General features: G+C 30.9%; 1 protein-coding gene across 2 annotated transcripts in view; it reads right to left on the bottom strand.

The window, feature by feature from the left end:
* Positions 1-5,534: 5,534 nt before the first annotated feature.
* Positions 5,535-19,839, bottom strand: part of LOC139510744 (prickle planar cell polarity protein 3-A-like) — a 54,719-nt gene continuing 40,414 nt past the window's right edge. For both annotated transcript variants that reach the window (XM_071297273.1, XM_071297276.1), the window contains 3 exons: positions 9,961-10,212; positions 8,932-9,135; positions 5,535-7,030 (listed from right to left, as the gene is read on the bottom strand). In XM_071297273.1, coding sequence (XP_071153374.1) covers positions 5,654-7,030; positions 8,932-9,135; positions 9,961-10,212 — 1,833 coding nt within the window. In that variant the 3' untranslated portion in view covers positions 5,535-5,653. The remainder of the gene's footprint in view (positions 7,031-8,931; positions 9,136-9,960; positions 10,213-19,839) is intronic.

A 19,839-nucleotide genomic window follows, 5' to 3' on the forward strand; every position in this document is an offset into this window, starting at 1 on the left:
TCAGCGCAATGGACATCAAATTTTTCGGAAACTTTTAAAACTACACGCAACACGTTAGAAATGTCATGTGTCCAAAGGTTTTTTATTGTTTACCTTTGACAACAGTAATGTCCACAACCGAATATTTGAAGACCAAGGATGTATAAGTACCGAAACAGTTGCAGGGCTATATAAACAAAAAGAAACTTTAAAAGGTCAACTTTGCTTGAGGTAATTAATAATCAAGTGAGAAACTAAATGGAATCAGACTGACACACAAATTTTGGTATGATTAACTGTAATTTTATACAGGACCTTCTTATGAAAATGAAAAGATAGTTAGAATTATCCGTCAACTTCACTTTCCTCCATATAGATGATGTACTCCCACTAAATAATTAAGTATTGTGACTGTTGATCACTATGTTTGTTTGATACGACTGTCATACAAGTGAGAGGTTTAGCTAGATCTAAAAACTGGATTAATCTACCATTTTCTACATAAGAAAATGCCTGTACCAAGTCAAGAATATGACAGTTGTTATTCATTCGTTTGAAATGTTTGAGCTTTTGATTTTGCCATTTGATTAGGAACTTTCCGTTTTGAATTTTCCTCAGAGTTCAGTATTTTTGTGATTTTACTTTTGAAAGCATCTTTCCCATCGAAAAAGAGATAAAGGATACAACAGATACCGAAAGGTCTGCCTGATCTTGACTTGCATCTAAAGATGAAATAATGGTCGGATGAAAACAAAACTTTACGACAAAAGGGATGGTTTCCGCTTTCTAATTATGAAATTTCCATTTCTATGTAGCAACTTTCCAGCATCGCCTTCATATGGAGTTTACATATCTCCCAGTTGATACGATCATGATTTCCTTGGTAGAGGGTTGCTGCTCACAGGAGAGCTATTGAACCCAGAGTTCCAATTAAGGGATGAATTTGAAATTATCTCTTCGTAAATTTTACCGACGCCATCACCAGCTGATTGATAGCTGTTGAATATCTGTTTCACATATGTACCAATTGTCTCAACTACAATCCCGTCCTGCTCTACTGAATTATACATATCAGCGAGTTTGTAATTTTGTAGAAAATTCTGTTTAATAAGACAATGAAATCGATCTTTCAATTGAGCATGGGAAATATTAGTAGAACAATCTGGTTTTGTTATGATTGTGATTGAAGATTTTGGATAGATCTTTCATTTTTTTTTATTTTACGTCTTATTGACACCACCATACCTCATCACAATATTTTTGAAGGCCAACTTTTACTTTAGAAATAATGGTGGTAGGAACTTCAAAAACATGTTAAATAAAACCTCTTAATACGCAGCTATGTATTGTTCTTACTGATTACGATGCAAGGGTCTACAGTTATAACATGACCAAGCGGGGCGTAGGGACGATGTACATCAGTATTCTATAAACTGCCTTAAACACTACAGGAGAAGGTCCAGTAAGACCCCTTTTTGGCCCAAAAATATAAAAACAGTTTTACAAAATTGTTAAAATGTAAACTTTTAGTTATTTATTGGAAAGTTACATAAATATGGGCTGTTTTTTGACAATACAATGCACATATATCGGGAACTAGCATCATTAAGTCATACTACATTACTTAAATCTGAAGTGGCCACATTTGTGTTTATTATTAATATTGAAATGTAAGTTGTATTTGATGATAATACATAACATATATAACGGTTGAGGATGAACATGGATCTGAAAAGTGACATTTTTTGGCATATTTGATAGATTTTTCATATTTACTCTTGAATAGGAGCGTTTTTGATGACTAAATCAGTTAAAATCTTTCACATAAATTAATTGAATCAACTGAAATAGACACTTAAAGTGTTTAAAAAGTGTCCAAAATCTTTCGTCACATGAACCTGAAATTGGGAGGCCAAAATCGTCCCTTACCGGACCTACTCCTTTCAAAAAAGACAATACTATTTGGACAATCGTCGAGCTTCCTGATATGATAGGAACATGTAACTTACTAAAACTAGTGTCCTCTCTTTTTATATTTTGTTCTGTTCATGGTTTTATGCAAGCGAATAAAGTCATAAATTAGCCTTGCTAGTATAGTACATATTACAATCTTGCTTCATATAGTCTTTCTGTATATAGTCCCTAACTGCATATAGTTTTGCATGGTCATTTTCTTTACCAGTTTAGTATCAGGAATTTTAAAATGTGTTTTTTAATAACGGATAGAGAGCAATGTGAACCTTAAAAGGCCATAGATAAACTATAAACAATATTAACAGTTGATATTTTTAATGTTCATGTATCAAGATATATTTATTTACATATGCCTACTCAAAACAAATGTTGCATAACTGTTTTACAAAGGCACAAAAGCAGCAATAAGAGATTGAACACAATACAGGTGACTTTATAACAAATATTCACTTCAAAAACAAAATTTCTTTTGTGTAAAAAAATGTTTTGATTGTTCGAAAGTACATTTGTGGACTTTTCCACTGAATATTTCTTCTACTGACAATGAACTATAACAACATCATAAAAACTATTCATAACCATATTTTTGGCAAATGTGATTTGATATCAAAATTATATTTTAGATGTTAAAGGGAACAAAATTTGCAAAGAATTTATTAAAACCTTGTAAACAACTATCTTAAATTGACTATGATAAAACATGACTTAAAAAAAAGAAGAGAACATCACTGTTAAAAAATATTGAGGTTAATAAAAATTGAACCAACATTACTTTATGAAAAAAAAACTTCCCAAAAAAGTCTTTTATACAGCAAAGAACAAAATAAACAGGAAAAATATTTCAAAATAATTCAAAACAGTGTAACTGTTGCTCATGTTTTTATCAGGGAAATATCTAATTCATTCTTCTAATTGACTAAACATTCACCAAAAAAGTCATGTTTGTTTTGTAAGAGATCATATTTCACTTGTGACATTGAGGTTATAAATAATTTATATCTTGACTATCAGCCTTATTCTCATCCTTCTTTTTAATAAGACATACAGAAATGTTCCAGAATTTGTTTTTCTGTTCCTTGTTTAGTAATTATTCAAATAAGTTGTTATGCAATACTGATTATCAATTTCCATCTTTATACTATAACCAAAATTTGTAAGCTAATTTTTGTGATCTGTTTTCAACTTATGACAAAAGCCATTTTTTGCACCAAAGAAAGGTAACCTGCACATTATTTTAATACACGTATGCTGATATATAAATGGTTGTGAATTATAGTGCAAAAACTCATGTATTGAACTCTCAGTTATTTGTAATACTAGATCAGCATTCTAAAGATTTTCCATAGGAAAAGTTTGTTTTTCATTGCATTTTGGGTAGTTGTAAATAGTGTAAATAATAAGAGCCAACACTAAGATATTACACAAGGATAACATTACAGTTTCTTCAAAGAAAAAAAATCATTAGATTCTTATGAATAAAACATTCCATACCTTGAAATGAATATCAAAACTGAAAAAAAAACTGTCTCGAAAACATCTTTTACTACAAGAAACTAAAATTCATAATTTTTTCATAAAATAAATTTTGATACATGATTAAAAAGATGACCTTCACACATATTTACTCACTATTCATTATGTTTGCACATATTTATAAGTGGTTTTGAAAAAAAGACAATTAGGCAACAATATTTTTACTTACAGTTATTTCTGTTATTCAGGGTACTTGTTTATAAATACTTACTGGCCTAGAATGTATACGTTTTTGTAAACTATCACACAAATACATAAATTAAAGGTTTAATAATACATTTATCAGCTTTCTAAACCTTTCCGTTATACAACATTACATTATTTTATATAATCACAGGTAAGTAAATGTTTCAATATATTGTCAGCACTATACTTATAGTAACAAAAATGTACATAAAACATTATATACAGGTTTAAACTATATACAAATAATTCACAACAATCGTCACTGTATTAACAGCAATAAAAAGGTGACATTAAAAGTGTTTGTTCTAAAAAGGTGTCATCAAAAAGTTTGTGTTCTACACATGTGACATCAACATGTATGTACTTTCAACAGGTGACAACAAAATGTTTTTGTTAACATCAATAACAAATATTATGAGACACAACTTCTTTTATGAAATATATGTCAGTATTTCATTTATGGGATAATACATTTTGTACAAAGGGAGACAACCAGAATTTTACAGTCTGCTTACTGCAAGAAGAACAAAATGTTAACAAAAACTATAAGTTACTAATTAGCAATATCAGTTGAGTACTATCTCATTTTGAAATTTTGAAAACTCAATTGTAAATTTCAATTTTGTTTTGAAGATCAAAAAGTCAATACATGTATTTACTTTTCTTCTTACATAACCCGCACTTTTTGTTTAATAACAGAGGCATCTTGAAGATTACAATAAAACAATAAATACTGTAGTGTTTTAAAAGATGAATGGTTTGGAATCCAGAGTAAGAAAGTACAAGACACTTTAAATCCATGAAAAAATTGAACAGCAACTTTTTATTTGTCAAAAAATTTCAAACATTTTTACCAGCTCAAGGTACTGACATATGCCCTCTCTCAAAAACTGACACTACCAATCTCGAAATTTAAATCATGAAAGCAATGTGCATTATTAACATATGATATTCTGGAGTGGGTGCATACTTATGTGTGGCATTTGTTATGAAAGGAATGAAGTCCAGCATTTGCTATAAATATAGAGTATCTTAGTTAATAAATGACTAGATTTTAATTAATTCAATCTACCCTGTATTAATACCAGTATATATTAAAATGATTTATATATAGGACATTATTTCAATGCATATACAGTGTATACATAGGTAAATGTAAATGTGTAATTATTGTTTAATATAATGAGGAAGTGCTGAAAATTCATCATCTTCAATACTATAATGACTAAATTAAGATATAAAATAGTTTGGCACAAATCTGGACATGAAATATCTTTTAAAAAACAATATTTTTGAACAATAAAATATAATATCAAAATTGGGAAATTGTTTCTAAATTTTTATGTTTACTGTATAAATATTCAGGTGATTTATTCTACTATATGTTGTCTTTCGTCTTTTTTGTGAATTAACATAAAACATGCTATATGTACAATGTTGCAGTCCAACTTAAATTTTGATTGTGAATTCAATTGTAATTGATTAAAATAAAGTTTTTTTTTTTGCTTCAAAATTGGAACATCAATGGACTTCTTTTTCTTTATTGGTGGTTAAAGTTAAAGTTGAACATAACAAGAATGTGTCCTCAGTACACGAATGCCCCACTCGCACATTTTCTATGTTCAGTGGACCGTGAAATTGGGGTAAAATCTCTAATTTGGCATTAAAATTAGAAAGATCATATCATAGGGAACATGTGTACCAAGTTTGAAGTCGATTCAACTTCATCAAAAACTACCTCGACCAAAAACTTTAACCTGAAGCGGGACAGACGGACGAACGAACGAACGGACGGACGAACGGACGGACGAACGGACACACAGACCAGAAAACATAATGCCCCTCTACTATCGTAGGTGGGGCATAAAAATTCTCATATATTGTACACCTATTGACAATCTAAATATTTTTATATTCACAACAACGCACATGAAGTTTATATTACGTCATAATTATAGACTATACATGTATATTTAAGTATCTAAGATATCACACATTGTTTATTTTTATTTTTATGTCTTCCTCTACCTAGAGGTAATGTTTGGTAGGTATTGTTACCTCCGAGTCCAACACCCATATCATCAACATAAGTAATTCTAGGGCCAGCACTACGGCGAGGAGGTTCGTAGTAATAAGGATAATCATCAGAGTCACTAGAACTAGAACACGTACTACATCTGTCGTCATCATAACCTTCAGCATAACCTTGAGGCATTTCATGTTGAAAACTTCTATCATAATAATGTCCACGAGGTTTTCCTTCAAAACTTCGACTTCTTGGATATCTTGATACTTGAGGATTTGGCTCAAATTGCACATTTTTTGGACGTGTTATGGGGTTCATTTTCTGTTCTTCATTCACTGGTGTCGTATTATGATCAGCAGTCTGTGGTGAAAAATTTTCTCTCAATTCCGGATGTGACCTGAATGAACCTTGATTACTATTTGACCCACTTTTATGAATTTTTTTATGGCATTCATGGTGGTTATTATTGTTATGTACATAAGGAACATCATAATAGGTAGCACCTAATTCCTCGTAATTTTGAAAATGCACAGACAAATTCTTTTCTGAGCCTGATCTACTTCTATTTCTAGGATCAAAAGCAGGTCTTCTTTCAATAGCGGGAATAATAGGGGGATCTACTGTCAAGTCAGGCATAGAAAATTGTGAAAGACGATTTGTAATTTTGGGTTCCTGTATTGGTAATGATTGTTTAAATCCTTCGAAATTATAACTATCATCATGCATATCTTTAATCATTGATATCTGCGTAGATATTGGTTCATATATTCCTGGGGCATATACTTCACTATTACTACTTGTAGCATAGCCCTGGTCACGGTCTGATGAAGGGAGACTGTCCGTCAATGAATATTGTTGTCGCAAAACTTCCTGTATACTTGCCACACTGTTATCTTGTAAAGCATGACTTATAGGGGAACCAAGTCTTATATCACTTTGATCTTGTAATAAATAATCTTCTGCTCGTCGCGGTGTTTGGGTCTGCATAGAACCTGCTCTACTGCAAGATGCAGAACAATATATAACACCATGTTTTGGTAAAAATGGTTGTCCAAGCAATGACTTCTGACATGTATGACATTTAAAGCAATGTTCTGTCGCATGCCAGTGTTGACCTTCATGGGTCATTTGTCCATGATCAACCCCTATATTATTACCACATGTGTCACAATATTCAGCAAACATTCGTTCAAAACATACACAGCAGTATGGTCGTCCATTTTTCATAATATATCTCTGTCCCCCTAACTGTTTATCACATTCAAAACAACAGAAATGTTTCATATGCCAACTCCTTCCCTCGGCTTCGGTACATTCATCAGCAAAAATAATCTGAAAAAGAAAATGACTATATAGCCAAGTACCACATGAAAGAAATAAACCAAAAAATATCTTTTATTATTGATAAAAGGAGTAGGTTCAGTAAGACCCCTTTTTGGCCCCAAAATATAGCAGTTACAAAAATGTTAAAATGTAATCTTTTAGTAATTTATTGGACAGTAGAATGCTTCTGCTACATAAATATGGGCTGTTTTTGACAATGCAATGCACATATATCCGGTACTAGCACCATCAAGTCATGCTAAATTACTGAAATCTTCACAATTCTAGCATTTTAGTTAAATTTTAGACGGTTTTCATGTAAAACGAACGTGGCCGCATTCGTGTTCATCCTTAATATTGAAATGTTAGTTGTATTTGATGATAATACATAACATATATAAAGGTTGAGGATGAACATGGATTCCATTTTTTCCAAAAACCATCTGAAAAGTGACATTTTTCGGCATATTTGGTAGATTTTTCATATTTGAGCTTGAATCGGATCGTTTTAAATGTTTAAATCAGTTAAAATCTGTCCCATAAACTAATTAATTCAAATAAAATAGACACTTAAGTGTTCAAAAAGTGGTCAAAATCTTTCCTCAGATGAACCTGAAATTTGAGGCCAAAATCGGTCCTTACCGGACCTACTCCTTTGTAAAAAACTAATACTTTACCAAAATAAGTGAAAACCATACATCTCTATCGAGACAAAATAACACAATATGCATATGTAATAAGAAAAGCTTATGTTCCTAGTTGTTTCATTGACAATTATACCACATCTCCTTGTTTTATGTTAAAGTTAAATTACAAAATCACATCCAGATAAATAAAAGTTTCCAGCATTTTTTATAATAAAAGTTATCCTCTGTAAATAATAATGTATAAGGGAAATTGAACCAACTTAGAATGTATTTTAGAGTGTTTATGTGTCTTCTGTCTTGCTTTTATTCATATTATACCACTCACAAAACAAGATATTACCAAAAGTCAATTTCTGCAAGGAAAAAACATTTGATTTCTGAATAATAAAACCAAAAGCCAGACAGATCACACAAGGAAAGGCGTTTGATTTTTTCTTCATGGAACTTTTGTCTAGAGAACTTTGGACTTTCCATCATCAGTATCTGATGTATAATAATGGGTCTGCTATTGATTAACAATCGGCTAATATAGTGGTGTATAGACTGATTAAATTCATTATCAGCTACAGTCACTTAGGGAATATATTATTAAATGTCTCCATCAAATTGATTCTTTGTACTGGTTATGAAATGGGATATGGTTATTCTTTTGTGGTATTGGATCTTATTGGGGAATATTTGACACCTACTAAAATTTATTATTTGCTTCATCTGAAATTAGAATAATTTCTATGCATTTTACATGTGCAAATGTTTTTTGTAGTCTAGATAATGGCTTTTTCAGTAAATTGGATAAAATAGTATGTACCTTTATCAATCATGCATACATTGTCCTTTATATATATTGTCTTTCAGTGGCCTGGGAATGTGTTTTTTTTATAATTTCCAAAGCTTTCAACCATTTGCTGATACAAAATATAATAGTTGTCTACACATTTGTTTGTACCTGCTGAACCTAACATGAAATTTTGTTTGTTTTGCTTTTTGTATATTGTTAGAAACAAAAGGATATGCGGGATAAACATGGAACAACAACCCTACGACAAAACATAAACTAACTACAATCGGAGATCTACATTCCTGATACATTGGTTATTGTATAAACAAGTATGAATAAGTCAATATGCATGCATTTTTTTTTATAAAATTTGTCAACTCTATTGAGAAGCAATATTATTGAAATATACTGTTGCTAATTTAATGTAACTTTTTATATTGTAACAGCGACTATATAAAAAGGGGGCACAACTCTTAACTAATTACCTCATCACAGGCTGCACATCGTGGTTTGATCAGTTCTGAATGATGTCTGCCACAATACAGGAATCCATCTTTATAGAAATAGATTAAATCTACTAATAATTCATCACAACTCAGACAAGTAAAACATTTAGGATGCCAACATTTCTCGTGTCCTGCACGAGATGCAAACACGGCCATACAACCTCCTGGGATCATTTCTTGGCACTGAAAAAATACGTAAAACTAATTGGAATATTTCATACAACATACAAGCAAGTTTTTTATTCTGAGCATTGACAGTGGAATTTGTTCAATACTTTTTATGTAAGACTGTTGTTCACAATGTAAAACAAAATAATTATTATAACAGCAACTTGGTAAACTTTGAACTCTTTTTGAACTCTTGTAATCTAAATTTTTTTGTTCATCTGAGGAATTCTTATAATGATTGAGCCTATTAAAGAATGGCAAAACTATGCTTTCTTACAATCAAGTACAAATTTAGAGTTATCTCTCTTTGAATTGCAAGGCTAATGCACTTAAAGATAGTGATCTAAAAATTGTGCAGCTCATTATTTTGAGCTATGACCCTCAGCCTTTGTGAAAGAGATTTATCATTTGACTGTAATTTACTTTAGTTATAAAACCAGTTATTGTGCAGCAATTTTCTAGTGCACTTAATGGTAATATGCATTTATGATATGCAACTTTTGTATATTATAAGGGCCATAAATCTGAAAAGCACATTTAGTAAAAGTCATCCTATTTTAAATCAGTACATTTTTCCTGATTGAGTGTAATTTACTAAACACCATGACTGAATTATTATATTGTTATATTATTAAACCATCCCAGACCTAAAGCGTTAGGTTATCATTATGTTAAACCCTGACATTAAAGATAAATGATCACACTATTGTAGGAAAACTGTTACCTATTTATTCTTTAATGAAGGCTATAAACATTTGTGATATGACTGATGTCTTAAAGTTAACAATCAATACAGATTCACCGATAACCCTTCTAATAAGACATTTCTAGGGGTTTTACCTTTGCACATATACTGCCCTGCATGGTGAGGGGTAATGGTCGTACACTTCCCCTCCCCAGGGCTTCCCTCTTTCTTTGGGAACTAAACATCCGTAGTTCCCTCTTTTCCTCCTCACTGAGAACATTACAGTATCGCACTTCATTGTCATGGGGAGGTAACTGCTGTAGTAACTGTCGTACACGGTACTTTTCACCCAGACTGTTTAGATATGGTACTTTATCTTCTGGTAATCCACTGAAATACTGGTGAACCTATAAAAAGGAAAATTTCATTGTTAAAATAGAGAAAGCTTAACCTGTGTTACCTTGCTATCTTATCAAACAATTGTTAAAACTATTGTTGGTGAGATGGAAACAGCACATCTAAGTCTTAGCAGGAGATACAATAGACAAATGGAATTTTCATCTTCAACAGATTTGTTGAGTTTTTTTTATATATATATTTGGTAGGTCTATGTGAAGGTTATTTTATACATGCTTTTTTTATATTGGGAAGGGGATTGGTAAGGTAAATTGATACAAGTGTTAAGTTTGTTTTTTAATTACTAGAATTTGCAAATTTCTACTTCAAACAAAGCCAACATGTGCACATTCCATGAACACATTGAAAATACATGACAGCTTAATTTTTAACATATTATCACCCCATAATAAAGATCAATGAAAAATCTACCTTTCAAATACCCACTATTTAAAACATCTAACCTTTAATAATCATCTACATCCATATAACCTACTTATATAACTCGACGGTCCACATCCCGTTACAATTAATTCCACCACGGTTAATAATATACCTTAAATAGCGTCTATTCTTTATTATTTAAATAATTTGATCTAATAGCATAGTAAAATATGCCGTAATTGTATACCTTAGGTATTAATTTAAACGTCTACTTAAATATTATCATTATTCTACTGTCTCGTAATATTGAAGGCTAACTGTTTTCTGTATTTTCCACTAGGCTGTATTTATACTTGCTTATGAATGAATGGAAATTTAACAAAGGCCAAGTAATGTTATATGAAGAAAAATATTCTGTAAGAGGCCAAACTAAATCCAGTATATAGGACAAATAAATATAGGTTACATGTTAATTCACAAAAATATTCACTATTGAGGGAAGATAAAAAAAATTGAAAGTCCAAAGAAAATATTTAGATTGATGTTACCTTGTTTTATTCTTGGCATTATATTATCTTGTCTGACGGCAGACAGACTCCTGAATTTTTTTTCCCCTCAAAAATTGACACTTTGCAGACAGACTCAAACATTGGAATTTCTTCCTTGGAAATGACACTTTCCCACTTAAAAAACCTAAAAATACTATCTGTATCAGTATGCTATTGTAAGAGTTAATAAGATCTGAGATATAAATTCAGTACCAAATTCAAAATGTTATATTATTTGACATAAAACATATTAAAGCTAACAGTTTACAGATAATTTGGACAATTTTGTCATCTAATATGCTTGTAAAGTGAATGAATTAACACTCTGATGTGAAATCCTGTCATGTTATCTTTTCTGGCTACAAAAATAATCCTTCCTTTATCCAATAGAATACAAATCATCAATATTTCACATTTTTTTTATTTTCACAATCTTTCTATAATCTGGTACTTAATCTAGACATCTATTGCATGTAAAATTTACATTAAAATCAATCTCAAGAAATCTACACCCCATTCATAGTAATCTCAGATGTTTTAATCTATTTTCCTATTTTTCATCATTTAAGTACCCTCGACTAACTCTGAACTTACAAGGGAACTTAATATGAATACACATGGCAGATCTTTGATAGTCTTTTCAATTTATTCCAAACTATTTTGACTTAGGGTCATTCAGAACTCAACATACATTGTATGTAGACAGACACCTGTCAATCGTGAAAACTATATGTTGACCTAAACATTGTTTTTTTGTATTGTTGGGTCACTATTTTAGTGACATATACCCCCATATCTTCTCTATTTGAATGATCAATCCTTTTATTATCTTTGTTAAAACCGAAACCCTTTGTATTTATATGGGTTGGACACATATTAGTTAAATTGTAATTCTTAAAAAAAAAACTTAAGATCTTGGGTCAAAATAATTCTGGGTTTGCTTCGTCTTTTTATTAAATTCAATGGTCAAGTGGTATAAGAGATAAGATATTTTTATTTCCAATTATGGGCCCCAAAGGGCATAAACATTACAACATCAATAATTTTTTCATAATACAATACAAACAATGAGATAAAAAAAAAAAAAAAAGTTAAACGAGAACTATTTAAGTTCTTAAAGAATACGTAGATAAAGAATCTATAGTATGTTGGTTTTTTTTTATACTAATGCATTTTATTACAAGTGTGGTTGATATAGATAACAAACAAGCAGCCCAAAAAGAAAAAAAAAGAAAAATAGATATCCACATATGTATAATACCTATATAACCATCTTACTCTCAGCCTAGAGCCAACCTCCCTTGTCAATAGTGAGGAGGACATTATAAATAAGGTTGTAGGACGTCTGTATTAGTTAATCATCCCCCAATATTCAATACTGAAGTTGAATGGTCTACAACTGGTCATTTTGTCTTCCTATTGACTTAATTAACTTAACAACTGAACGTAGACGGAATAGGAATTATTCAAGTTATGGCTTAATCTATCACCGATATGCTTTGAATGCTACCTCCATCCACTGGATAGACAATTAATGAAAGTCTATTTGAAGCAAGAGATCTTCTTGTGTTTCCAATGATTAACCAAGTCTAAGATGACTAGTGTTACAGTATATCATCAATTCATTCAATCATCTCAAAGACGCTAAATCTGGGCAAAGTTACAAAATTAATCACAATTTAAATTAATTGAGAAAATTATATTGGAAGCACTTGATGTAAAAGTTAATTATATAATACTGATATGTTACATACCCCACAATAAAAACAAAAATAAATTACTAATTGTTGATTGGCAGTGCCAATGATTAGCTTTGATCACTGGAATATTTATAGTATACTAAGGATGATACCAGCAGTTAACCATAGGGAATTAAGAAATAGGTTAACTGTTACAATTTAGAGGTGTAGCTTAGGGTTTTCTCTGGCTGTTTTTTTTTTGCTACAATCTTTCCAATACCACCAACTCTCCTATCACTACTGCTACATGAAATATTTCAATCTCGATCTCATAATGGACAGTATAATTCTCAGACAAACTAGGCATCTATAGAACTTTGTTAATTTATGTGTCATTTGGTCTTTTGTGGAGAGTTCACTCAGTCTCATTGGCAATCATACCATATCTTCTTTTTTATACGCCCTACATAAAGGACTATTACAGACCCAAATGCATCATTGTCATACTAGAACTATTCAGTGGCGGATCCAGAAATTTTCATAAGTGGGGGCCCACTGACTGACCTAAGAGGGGGCCCGCTCCAGTCACGCTTCAATGATTCCCTATATAAGCAACCAAATTTTTTCCAAAAAAGGGGGGCCCGGGCCCCCCCTAAATCCGCCTCTGCTATTGAGCTTTAACCTGTAAGTATGAGATTTCTATCAGCATAGCTTATGATTTCTCAACTGAACTTAAAACCCAAGTATGCATGGCATTCACATCACCATTAATACCACGTAAGTCCCCCAGCACTGAAGCTGTATGAACTATATATGGGATTTCTATCCTCATAACAACCCAGCACTGAAAGTATGAACTAAATATGATTCTTATCATCACAGCTATCCAATGCTATATACTTAGTATTGTAAGTATGGGATACTTTTCATCATGGGCCCCTGTCTGCCACATTGAAGCCATAACCATTATTAGAGATTCCAATTTTGACATTTTGACAAACTTTATAAATGCTATCAGAACAAGGATGTTGTAATTTATAATCTATATAAAATAGCATGGCTAACTTGTGCAGTTTGGTTTAAGCTACTTCAAGCACATTTAACTGAACTATCTTGATTACTATGTGATACCGGATCAACCTATGCATATATTCTACTTATCTTAACACTGTACCCTTTATAACGCAGACCAATACCACAACCATCCTAACACTGCACACTGTCATACCAATCCCCACAGTGAAACTTAGGCACATCTTGCAAACTATGTGATACCACTGTGGGCACATCATCTGGGCATTTTTTAAACCACTTTTATCATACCTATCCCGACACGGTAACCTATACAACACAGACCAACAACACAACGATTCTAACACTCTGCGTTCCTATCTTGGCCCCCAGTGTGACTATGATAGTTTATAATATCTATGTAATTGCAGAATGTCTGCAGTCTGAACAGCAAGCTATCTTTTTGTAGTAAAGATGATGAACATTTAATCTGTTCCCTCATCTGTGCCATAAATTACAAAGATGTAATAGTATTTCTGTGTAGTATAAACTTTACATCTGGCTGCAATGCCAACAATTTCATTCTTCTTTAATATTATAAATTATCAGCAATTAAGAAATAACTTCATCATTTTAAGTACTCTGTTTGCAATTCATAAATTTTTTAATCATTTATTAAAAATAGCAGTTTTATTTTGAATTTAGAAATCTGTATAATTTCTGTATGAGATATATAAATGCCCCCATTGATTCAATGTTTAGCAGCTGCCAGATTTGATATCTAGAAGATGATAATTGAGGACAGGACTTCTTTTGACTTCTTTTAAGGGAAGGATGCCTCATGTTGTGTTTAAAAATCATGACATTTAGCTTCATTATCGGTAGAAAACCATGTTTCCGTAAATATTAAAAAGAACATACTATGATTGTTTTCTACCAGTAATGATAGTCAGCTCAGGGTACAAGATAAAAGTCAAGGACTATCTAATTTTCAGATTAATTTGAGTTATTTTATGTATTAGCTTTTCCTGGTCTTTAATGAAACAGCCTTCAAAATATTTTATAAGAATGACAGAAAATGTGGTGTTTACAATGAGACAGCAATCCAATGGCACAGGATGACCAAGAATGTCATTTTTAGCTGTGATGCTGCACATTTTTTAGTTGTTGCAAATATAGGAACACTATTTTTTTATCACAAAGTTTAAACTTATCCTGGCTGCACTCGTTGTAACTCATATCTATATATTAGTTTTACCTAATTTCATATAAAATCATCCCATTAAGATTCGCTATAGATTTCTCTAAAATCAACACTCAAAATCTTCAAAAAAAACCCTGTTAATATCTGATATGATGGATTATCTGTGGTGATATTATATGGTAATAAAAGTTATAACAACTTCCTATGGATTCTGCTAAACTCATAAACTATGTATCCAATCTAAGTTCCTGTCTATAATTGCACCTGGTGAGAGCCCAGAGTGCATAAAATGCATTAACACATTTTTTATCTCTTAATATGCCACAAGTTTTCAGCATAATGGCTTTTAATTTCACAAAAAAATGTGAATAGTGCGAATTTAAACAATTTTTATCTTTATGTTATGTTTTTTCTACAATAAGTGACAAAAATAACAAAAATAACAAAATCTAAACAGCTAAACATTTAATGTCTTTTGTTAACAAGAGATATCAGAACTTCGAAATACCGCTTGATAAATCTTGTTTAAGGCCCTTAGTAACAGTGTCATATGTATGACTTTTCAAGCCTAAGAATAATTCAGAGCACAACATATATTGTATCGACACTCATATTTATTGTGTTTTTATGTGTTGAAGGTTGCTGTCTTAATGGTTTTTACCCCAACGCTTCTTTTATTCATTCACATTAGGTACACAGGACATTGAGAAACAAAGGATCTGAAAATGCTTTACATATATAGCTTATAAGAAGGTTTGATACCTGAATATCAAGAAACTTATGATTTGTAGCTGCTGAGAAAAAAGAGATGGAAAGTTTCATATCTGCGTATTTATATCAAAGCAAATGACAGGACTGTATTAATCAAAGGAGTAGGTTCAGTAAGACCCCATTTTGGCCCCAAAATATAGCAGTTTTACAAATTTGTTAAAATGTAAACTTTTAGTTAATTTTTGCAAGGTATAATGCGTCTGCTACGTAAATATGGGCTTATTTTGGCATTACAATGCACATATATTGGGTACTTGCATCATTAAATCATGCTAAATTACTGAAATCTTCACAATTTCAGCATTTTAGTTAAATTTTAGACGGTTTCTGTCATAATTGAAAGTGGCCGCATTCGTGTTCATTCTTGTTATTGAAATGTAAGTTGTTATTAATGATAATACATAACATATATAAAGCTCGAGGATGAACACCGATGCGGCCACTTTCATTTTTGACAAAAACCATATAAAAAGTGACAGTTGTTGGCATATTTGATAGATTTTTCATATTCAAGCTTGAATCTGAGCGTTTTTAATGAGTGAATCAGTTAAAATCTTTCACAAAAAATAATTGAATCAATTGAAATAGACATTTGAGTGTTTAAAATGTCTGCAAAATCTTTCGTCAGATGAACTTGAAATTTGAGGCCAAAATCGGCCCTTACCGGACCTACTCCTTTGATTGGTTCAATCAATCAAAATTTTCAAAGTCAGCAGTTTCAACTTAAATTGATGACCTTTAATAGTTGTCCATTTCTACAAAAAGTTTCTGCAGATGATTGTTGCTGTCTGATTGAATAATTAACATCTATAGTTGAGTATCTATAGCTTTGTATCAAGTAGGGAAGGAAGGCATTGTTTTAACTTTACATAAAATTTGCAGCATAATTGCATACCTTCCTGTTATTCCTAACAATCACAGTTAATTTCTTAAAATTTTCTCACCATCAGATATAATGCACCGATATTTTTTGTAATTCATAACCAACAAAAAATTAATTCTCAACTTTCCAGAGTTAGATCATTTAAAAATTGGAATATCATAAATATTCCCCGCTGGTTATCTATAATTTCAATCAAAGTACATACAATGTGCTAAAACTAAAATGATGAACATAACTTCAGGAACTCTTTTTCATCAAAAATTGCCACTCTTTTACTTCAAATATTGCAATAAATCATAATTCTTAATATTCTTGATCAGACAATTATCTTGTATCTAGCATTAAAACATTCAAATGAGATAGATTTAATCATGGCATCTGACAGTTCACAATAAAACTGTATTTCATTGGAAGACAGAAAATTGTCTTGCCACTTGTTGGTAAATGGGAATCGTGATGGCACACAACAAGTTAACTGTCAGTCTATCCTTCTATCAATAACAATAGTTTCTGAACATTATACTGTATCAATATTGAATACAAATAAATCTCCTGTTTTATGTGTAACATGACACTGAGAAAGCTTAATTTGGTGTTATTCCATAGAAATTTTTTATAGTTACTTACAGTAGCTACCAATTTCATTATGAATGAAAATGTACCGAAAGTTAAAGTAGAACTTTTTCGTTTCAAAATAAATCCATTTAAAGAAAGATGCTACATAAGTTGGCATTGAAATATAGTTTACCGGTATTTGTAAAAGTGTAATATTCCATTTTTTTAAATGTAGAATTGATTTTTTAAAAGAACAATTAAAGAATTTATTGAAGAATTAAATTACATAGCTGAATTTATTGAACAAACCCAACTTTTTTTTCTATTACGAAACAAGATTATCAATTCATATTTATTGAAATGATTAAATGTGTCAGGATTTGTGTTTTATTAATGCCCAATCAAACTGCTATTATTGTGACAAAATAGATTTTTATTACAAGGCTGTTGAAAACAGATAACTTAAACGGGGCTGACAGATTCTTTATAAAACTGATAATGCAGAAAAATTAAAATGATATCAAATAATATGATCAATTTATAAATTTGCCGATAAGAGCTGTGTCAGGTGGTTGGTCATTTGTTTTTATCCGATGAATCAAATATTTTGTTTGTTTTCTCACACGATTCCAATATTTGTTGTAACATCTCTGCAGGATTTTCATCAATAGTCAATAATAATAGTTAAAAGATTTGACAAAAAAGAACATTTGTGAAAATTGATTTCCTATGAATCTTTTAGAACGTAGAATATTCACCTATCCATCACTAACAAGGATAAGGAAATGTAATTCAATGATTTTAAAAGACTAGCAACTGAAGTCATTTGGGGCCATTGTGAGCAATACAAAAATATCAAATTTGTTGGATAAAAATCAAGTTACGATTAATCAAAACCTCTACCAGAAGTGACTTCTTTCATTAGAGTCACATGACGAATTTCTTTTATTGCCACAATGGGATAAATTGATTCAATTACGATGGTTTGAATGAATCTACCAACAAGTTTCTAACAACCCTATGCATGACACTTGTAAATTAATTCTTGTTCAAGTTCCTTGACTTATTGCAGGGCAAATTTCCTACTTCATGAAAACGGGAACAATTTAATCAAGATACGTTAAGTTAACATGTGTTGCAAAAATATTGCAATTAAAATCATGTAAATTATCAGTTAAGTTAAGTCCTCTTCCCAAAGTAAACACCCTTTCCACTACCCATCTTTTGAAGAAGAAAAAATATCCATCCAAGTATTAATCCAATAACAATTCAAAGGAAATATGGTATGGTTAATTGCTTAAATAAATTAACCCATATTATCGTTTTGTTACCATATTTGTCCAATAAGTGCCAAAGAATCAATACTGGGATTTCCATTTTTGTTTATGACTTATTAAATCATAAACAATTTCTAAGAATTTAAAGCTTTAAGAGGTTATAAATACAAGAAAAAAACTGCAATTAAAACATCACTTTGTAAAACCAATTACTATTTTTTTTACAAATAAAAGCATGTTACCTACAATTTTAAGCCAAAATATTGATTAGGAATACTGGAAATGACAAAACAAATTTTGTTCTAAAAAGAAATAATAAAGACTAGTCAGAAAAAGTGATCAATTTAAAGTTTAAAAAATAAAAAAAATGCACAAAATTTCTGATGAATTAAAATGAAAATGACAGAATTCAGAAATAGTAATTAGAAATATCACAAAAGTTTTCCATGGAAACTTTAATCATGGTTATTGGGTATAAAATCTGAAGAAATATGTGATCTCTATTATGTAATGCACAAACATGATTGAATGCTTATATCATTTTAAAAAGATTCAACTGCAGATACTTGTACAGTCTACATATCAGAGTCTTAGATCGATGAAATTTCGATATATTATTTTGATATTTTCACTATGAGATCATCAGACATTTATTCATTTCAGAAAAGCAGACAGATTTTAGCATACTTTTCACAATGATAAATTAATTCTTCTGTCATCTTCAAAATTATTAATGGCATATTTTCAAACAAATTTTTCAATCATACAACTTCCCTTGCGGACCAAAGTGTACATGGCTACATTTTTTTTGGTTTCATTATTAATATCAGACCATATTTCATAGTATGTCGTTATCTTTGAAAAAAAAAATTACCTACAGCTCCATTTTTAAAGTTCAGACCATGCATTAGAGTATGCCAAAACTGCATCGTTCAAGAGGCAATTTTCTTGTCTTGTTTATTTTGATAGTCATCCTCACACATGTGAAGAATTTTTTGGCTACCTAACAATAAATTAGGTGAGTAAATCTTTGACAAGATATTGTCTTATGGCTTGATGCATCTTGAATTGTGATTATCATTTTAGAAAGCATTAGAAAGTTGGCAACACCACCATAGCATAGATGCAATGAACATCAAATTAATTTTCTCACTGAATATTCAGATGTAATTGGATAAAAAAATAACTGTAAACTAATAGCACTTCTAATTACATGTATATCAACTTTAAATCATGCTTGGCCTGTTTAATGCCACTTTCAGCACTCATGGCTATTATTGTGGTGGCCAGTTTTATTGGTGGAAGAGAACCATCGACCTTTACTAA

This window comes from Mytilus edulis, chromosome 1 (genome assembly GCF_963676685.1).
Source record: "Mytilus edulis chromosome 1, xbMytEdul2.2, whole genome shotgun sequence".
NCBI classification, from domain to species: domain Eukaryota; kingdom Metazoa; phylum Mollusca; class Bivalvia; order Mytilida; family Mytilidae; genus Mytilus; species Mytilus edulis.